Source organism: Triticum urartu, chromosome 1A (assembly GCF_056163025.1).
Source record: "Triticum urartu cultivar PI428250 chromosome 1A, HENAU_Tu73, whole genome shotgun sequence".
In the NCBI taxonomy this organism is placed as follows: domain Eukaryota; kingdom Viridiplantae; phylum Streptophyta; class Magnoliopsida; order Poales; family Poaceae; genus Triticum; species Triticum urartu.
In genome coordinates, this window is record NC_141873.1 from 370,246,268 (window position 1) to 370,253,698 (window position 7,431).

A 7,431-nucleotide genomic window follows, 5' to 3' on the forward strand; every position below is an offset into this window, starting at 1 on the left:
TCTCTTTACTCGTTCCGTAATACATCATCCCGCAACTAACTCATTAGTTGCAATGCTTATAGTGATGTGCATTACCGAGTGGGCCCAGAGATACCTCTCCGACAATCGGAGTGACAAATCCCAATCTCGAAATACGTCAACCCAACAAGTATCTTCGGAGACACCTGTAGAGCACCTTTATAATCACCCAGTTATGTTGTGAAGTTTGGTGGCACATAAAGTGTTCCTCCGGTAAACGGGAGTTGCATAATCTCATAGTCATAGGAACATGTAAAAGTCACGAAGAAAGCAATAGCAACAAACTAAACGATCAAGTGTTAAGCTAACGGAATGGGTCAAGTCAATCACATCATTCTCCTAATGATGTGATCCCGTTAATCAAATGACAACTCATGTCTATGGTTACGAAACATAACCATCTTTGATCAACGAGCTAGTCAAGTAGAGGCATACAAGTGACACTATGTTTGTCTATGTATTCACACATGTATTATGTTTCCGGTTAATACAATTCTAGCATGAATAATAAACATTTATCATGACATAAGGAAATAAATAATAACTTTATTATTGCCTCTAGGGCATATCTCCTTCATATAGGAGGAAGGCGTACGTCGGTGGAGCAACAAGAGGCCCACGAGGGTGGAGGGCGCGCCTGGGAGGGGGGGTAGGCGCGCCCCCCTACCTTGTGGCCTCCTCCTTTGTTTCTTGACGTAGGGTCCAAGTCTCCTGGATCATGTTCAGTGAGAAAATCACGTTCCCGAAGATTTCATTCCGTTTGGACTCCGTTTGATATTCCTTTTCTTCGAAACCCTAAAATAGGCAAAAAACAGCAATTTTGGGCTGGGCCTCCGGTTAATAGGTTAGTCCCAAAAATAATATAAAAGTGGATAATAAAGTCCAATAATGTCCAAAACAGTAGATAATATAGCATGGGGCAATCAAAAATTATAGATACGTTGGAGACGTATCACAAGCCTATGATGGAATTACTCACGCACGGCGGTGAGCATCATGAAATTGGTGATGGAGAAAGGTTGGTGATGATGATGGCGACGAAATCCCCTCTCTGAAGCCCCGAACGGACCCCAGATCAGCCCTCCCGATGAAGAACAGGAGGCGGCGGCAGCTCCGTATCGTAAAACGCAATGAGTCCTTCTCTCTAATTTTGTTCTCCTCGAATAGGGTTATATAGAGTTGGAGTTGAGGTCGGAGGAGGTCCAGGGGGCCCACAAGCCCTCTAGGCGCCCCCAGGCTTGTGGCCTCTAGGTGGACCCCCTTTGGTAACTTCTTGCGCCATTATTTTTTATATATTCCACAAAAATTCTTCTTCAATTTTCAGGTCAATCCGAGAATTTTATTTCTGCACAAAAATAACACCATGGCAATTCTGCTGAAAACAGCGTCAGTCCGGGTTAGTTTCATTCAAATCATGCAAATTAGAGTCTAAAACAAGGGCAAAAGAGTTTCGAAAAGTAGATACGATGAAGACGTCTCACTTATGTAGAGTCAACGCATTTATATGTCTAGCATGAGCATGAAATATTTCATGGTGCACTTTTTCACATGATTATGTTACTTATGTAGTTTTATTCTTTGGAGAGTTACACTTGGTGAATCTATGAACACCGGTCTAGTTTTTAGCATAAGAATCATCTTCCAACAGCTTTTACATGTTGTGTTATTTTCAGTTTTATTTTATTCCAGAAATACAAAAATGTTTCTCCCACATTATATTTTAATTACCTTGTGCAACTAGTAATACTAGCAAGGATTGACAACCCTTGTTAGGGTTGTTGGGGACAAAGGTGCAGTTTATTTCTTTGCAAATCATTCAACTGTTGTCGGATACCTGTACCTCTATGAGCTGATACCTTGGTTTCTCAACCGAGGGAAGCTTGCAACGTACTATAAACTCCTCCACTTGGGAGACCAACACCTTGTTCCCGGCAATCAACCAAGTTTCCGGTTCTGTTCCTGGGAGGTACGTGTCCTACTGAAAATTTTACTTCCTGACAACTTGCCATCAACCAAGTTTTTCGAGTTGTTGCCGGGGAGGTACATTTTTTTGCAATGGGTTTTGCTTCATTTTTGTTACTCCTTCCAATCCAAATTAATTGACGATGGTTTAGTAAAGAAGTTAGTACAACTTTATACCAAACCAACGTCAATTAGTATGAGTCAGAGGGAGTATCTTCTTTGCTTAATATCTTGTATAGTTATAGTTTTTTCCTTGTTGGTGTCTTTAGTTTTACAAAGTTATCGAAAACTTTGAAAAGATTTACATTTTCAGCCCCTAGTTGCTTTCCTGCTTAGTAGTTGTAATGGAGAACTTGGGTAAGATTCGCACACCCAAGATGGAAATGGGGGAGAGAATTCAAAAGATACTTGGTTTGTGATAAGGAAACTAAATGATGATGCTGCAACCAAGCGCTCAGCAAGTTTACTCCTTAGAAATTTTTACATTGGATTATCAGCTTGGATCAAACTTTTGCTAGACCCCAATTCAGAAGAAACTTCCTAGGTAGTAATACTTTGAATTCTTTTGACTGATGCTAAAAACACTCGAGAGCTCTCTTGATAGGTTGAGTTATTAATTGGAAAATGACTTAAAATGTAGTTTAATGTATATACATTTGATGTCGTAGATATCAGCATACTTTTTTATATACTCGGTGGGGCAAATGTAATTCTTTATTTTTTACGGAGGGAGTAGTGCACAAGAAGCAATGCCAACCTATCCCCTCAAAATCAATGTAAGCCCGTTTTCATTATTTGATTTGACCATAACGATCGAACTGGAGGTATCGCTCATTTTATTCTTCCATCAACCCTTTCTAAAAATAGCGATATTATTGGCTAGGTACAATAGCTGCCAAATACTAGTATAATACAGTTTACTCACTCCTTGCAAGCATAAACAAGACAAGCCGAAAAATGATTAGCGTGTAGGAGCATATAAATAAATAAATTGTGATAACATGACTTTGCTTGGACCATCAGTCCATGCGTACTAGCCCCATTATTATCAGAGCGCACATGACACGAGCCAGACCTGCATACGCACAGCTGGAGCTCCTGGATCATTGGTACACTTGCTTAACTTGTCTTGCTCCAAGTATCATCCCACTGTCCAAAGACAACGCCCCAAGCTCCAAGCTCGCCACAGACGGTAACTTTTCGTTGCTTAGCCCCGTATAGTTTCCTTTTCTAGTCCCTTCCCCCTGGGCCCTGGCTAGGCTTCTCCCACAAGCTGGCTGGCTTTGCAAGCATATTTCTTCGGCGTCAAGCCAACGAACTTCTTTCTTTAGAATAGAACGGCCAAGCTAGCCAACCGACCCTTGCTCCCGCAGTCAAACGTGTTCCCCAGCAGTAGCTCCGCCCAGCGCCCCCCCGTGCGGGCTCCGCCTCCGCCTCCGCTACAATACTCTACCACACTCGCTCCACGTCACATCACTCCTCGTGTAATAAACCAGTATAAAGCACCGCCTCCCCCATCACCAGCAGCACACCGAGACCACCGCATTCACATCCACATCCAAGGATCAAACGCCCGATCGAAAAGCTTCTCTCCAGCAAGCAGAGGCAATCAGGAAGCCAGCGGCGATGGCGGTGGGGTTCCGTCGGGCGCTGGACGCGCTCACGTCGCCCAAGTCGGCCCTGCTGGAGTGCGCGCGGCCCAAGAAGCTGTCCTCCTACGCGCGCGTCCGCTCCATCAGCCTCCCCGTCCGCCTCCACCCGCTGGTGGCCGCGCTGCACGACTCGGCGCGCGCGCTGCTGCGGTGGGCGGACGAGCCCGCGCAGACGGGGCCCGCCTGGGTCGCCGACGGCGCCGACCGGGCCGGGCAGGTGCTGGCGGGCCTCTCCGCCATGCTCCACCACCCGCAGGCGCGGGACGCGCTCCGCCGGCCCTGGACGGAGCAGCTGCTCGACGACCTGCTCCTCCTCGCCGACTTCCACGGCTGCTTCCGGGACTCGCTCGTCGCGCTCCGCCAGCTGCTCAACGAGACGCACTCCGCCCTGCGCCGCCGCGACGGCGTGCGCCTCGCCGCGGCGCTCCGCGCGCAGCGCCGCGCCGCCAGGGAGGTCTCCCGCCTCGCGTCCTCCGCCAGGGACCTCTGCCACCGCGCCGCCCCCGACGACGACCTGGACGAGATCACGCTCGCCGACGCCTTCGCCGCCGCCACGGCCGCCGTGGCCGCCGCCTCCGCGGCCATCTTCTCCGGCCTGTCGTCCGCCTCGGCCGAGTCCGCCGCCAGCGCCGCCCCGTCCCCGAGGACGCCGACGCCCTACTCCCCCGCCCGCGCCCCCGCCAGCCCGATGTGGCTGGTGACTGACCTCCTCCGCCGGCGGAGGACCGTGTCGTTCTCGTTCGAGGAGTACTGCAACGAGGAGGAGGAGGAGAGGAAGGCGGCCATGGGCCGGGTGCGCGGCCTCGAGGAGTGCGTGGCCGCCGCCGAGGGCAGCGGCGAGCAGGTGTACCGTGCGCTCGTGAACGCCAGGGTGTCGCTGCTCAACCTGCTCACGCCCACATTCTGACGACCTGTTCTTTCCCGTGTTCCCCTTCACCTTCACAGACACCCATTTTTCTGGAGAGCAAGGCTGCATGTGAGCCTGTGAGATTAGTATTAGCGATTCCATTTCGATTCGTTTGTTGACTCCTGTGTGTACATGATGTAGATACTCCTGCTTGCAATGCAAATGTGGTCCAACTAATTAGCAGAAAACCTTGTTTGGTGAATTGTTTACTCGCCAATCTCCTCCTCCTAATGTGCTATGCATCCTTTCCTCTGCCTGCATTGCTTGTGCAAGAGTGTCCCAATAATGGACTTGATTAGCATTTCTTTCGTTTGTTTTCTTCCTTGTTCTTGAGCAAGTGAACATTAGGTTCTTTCCATTTCAACCGCCAGCAATCAGGGAGGGAGAGCTCGTCTCCCTCACATGCATGCATGGAACATTGGCACATTGCCATCAGCTGCATGCATGCATTCATTGCCGAGAAATCTTTCTGGTGCTTGGGCGCTTTCGCTCGTTCTGGCATGGCATGGACTCTCGTGGTACCAGTGGAGTTAATGTGCCAAGCTGGAGTGGCCGATCAGTGACCAAACTCGATCATCGCCAGCTTCTCCATGCAGCTGAGGCTGACATCCATCCACACGCAGCTAGCTGCCCTGCATGCTCCCATTAAAAGCCTGCCCGGCCCCTAACTAATTAACCAGTAGCTTCACATTCTAACAAGTTCGTCCCAGCGTGTCAATTGCAGAAACCAAAATGATCTCCTGAATCACAAAACTCACAATGACATGTCACATCTATTCCCCCGTTCCCAAATATGAGTCTTTTTAGAGATTTCAACAAGTGAAAGCAAAATTAGTGAATGTACACTCTAAAATATGTCTACATATATTCGTATGTTGTAATCCATTTAAAATGTCTAAAAAAATTTATATTTAGGAACGGGGGGGAGTACAAAAGATCGATGGAACTGTAGTTTTCACATCTGCGGGAGAGTACTTCCAAACATATGCAGTTTGCGCAAAAGATGGACGAAATCATGAGCTCGAGTCGTACGCCGCAAAAGGTTACCGTACACCTTACCGCAAAAGGCGAAAGCAGCCCGGCACCGGGCTCGACCGATCGTCCGTCTGAACGCCAACTTGACAAGAAAAGTGGCTGCTCGCTTTAGCACTAGGGTCTCCGGCCAACTCTAAACCCTAAACTAATCCGGTACAGTGATTAATAAGTACTAGCTCGAATGCTCGATCGATCGCGTCGGCGTGCTTGCTTGCATATACATGTCCACATGAACGAATCAATGTAGCCTACAAATAATTGGGTAGTACCTAACTGGGACGCATCCATGCATGGCCCCCAAATAAGTTGTGGGCTTCTGCCAGCCAATGAGAAATCTGAACCCGGATGGAGCCCCTGTTGTTAGTACTAAGTTACTAACTGAAACCTAATCCAGTTCGACCTAATGCGTGGCATAACTTAAATTTTTTTTTGGTGGTTGAATGGTGGTAGACCATGGCCGCCGGTTCGCCCATGTGGATCCAAGCCAACGCCACATGCAGGCAGCTTGATTACCAGACCATTAGAGAACGGATTTAATCTGCGTGCCAAAGCCCTCGTGCGGATATAAGGGTCCGATCGGGAAGTGAAACCCTTGATAAAGACGCGCATGAAGAAGAAGAAGATAACAAAGTGCGCAAAAAGGTTGATACCAGAATCTAGTTCGGCTGCATTCACGGCAAGGCGGTTTGTTTTGAAATTCCTTGAACCTTTTGCGAGTCGGCGAAAAATCTCGTTGCCACTGAGGAGGGGAGGGGAGGCGATAAAAAGGAGGGAGAAAAGAACACAAAAAAGGATAGCTAAAGGTGAACCACTTGTTGTGGATTGTACAATTATATCTTGAGAAGAAGAACCACTTGCACAAATGGCGAGTTCAATAATTCTCGCTTTTCTGGCTGCTTTGGGCCCTCGTTGGAGCCGAACGGGCCCAGAACGCGAGTTGCTCTCTCGAGCTTTTCCCGGGGTCTTTTCTGCCTGGAGCCGCCCCGGTACGTACGATCCACCAGGGATCCGTCCAAGCCGCGAAGCGCGGATGCGCGGCCATCCACCACGGGAACGGGGCCCTGTTGCTGCTGGGACTGGGAGGAAGACGACGATGGGCGAGCACGATCTCCCCAACTTGCACACCGGTAGTTGGAGGTGACGCTTGGCCTTCTGTTTTCCTTTGTTAGGGCATTTCTAACAGTTGTAAGATAAATGTTGGTAAATTTGCATGTGGCATGTAATAAATGTAGAAAGAGAGCAAAGTTGTATGTAGTTTAACCAACAACCTTTGCACAAGCTCCTAGGTGAAATAGAGAGCAATCACATTTATTTTCTTACCATCTATTGGATAGCTTACATACAATCCATTGGAGTAGTTGTATGATAACTTATTGGTTGATGACATAGACATTCTACCAACAAGACTAACATACAACCTGTTGAAGATGCCCTTACTACTACTCGTCATTGTTAGCTTATTACAAGTGTTTACAGATCGGCATTGTCCTTGGCACGAGAGGATCGAATCCGGGTTAGCTTTGCCTTTGTTACCACGAACTGCAGGCGATTGGGACGGCATGGGCGCACGGCGTAGCCATCCCCATTTATCCCCAATCACTAGTTCTGCCTTTTCCAGTTTTGGGAACGTTCCTTTTTGTTTTTCTTTTATTTCCCTTTTGTTTTCTTTTTTCTTGTTCAATTTTTTTAATTTTTCGTTTTGTATTTCTCTTTTATTATTCTCTTTTCATTTTCCCTTTTCTTACTTTTTTTAAATTCGTGATATTTTTTCGAAATCATGAACATTTTTATATTTTCCAACATTTTTAGGTCGCTCATATTTCTTTACAAATGCATGACATATTTTTAAATAGTGGA

The 7,431-nt window shown here is 47.7% G+C and overlaps 1 protein-coding gene across 1 annotated transcript; it reads left to right on the forward strand.

The window, feature by feature from the left end:
* The first annotated feature begins 3,470 nt into the window (after nucleotides 1–3,470).
* LOC125533654 (uncharacterized) lies at nucleotides 3,471–4,727 on the forward strand. Its single transcript, XM_048697033.2, has one exon. It carries the CDS (start codon nucleotides 3,607–3,609, stop codon nucleotides 4,537–4,539), a length of 933 nt encoding a protein of 310 aa, XP_048552990.1. The 5' UTR covers nucleotides 3,471–3,606; the 3' UTR covers nucleotides 4,540–4,727.
* The last annotated feature ends 2,704 nt before the right edge of the window (nucleotides 4,728–7,431 follow it).

Coding starts and splice junctions, on each gene's coding strand:
- LOC125533654 (XM_048697033.2), top strand. CDS start 3,607: ATGGCGGTGGGGTTCCGTCGGGCGCTGGACGCGCTCACGTCGCCCAAG.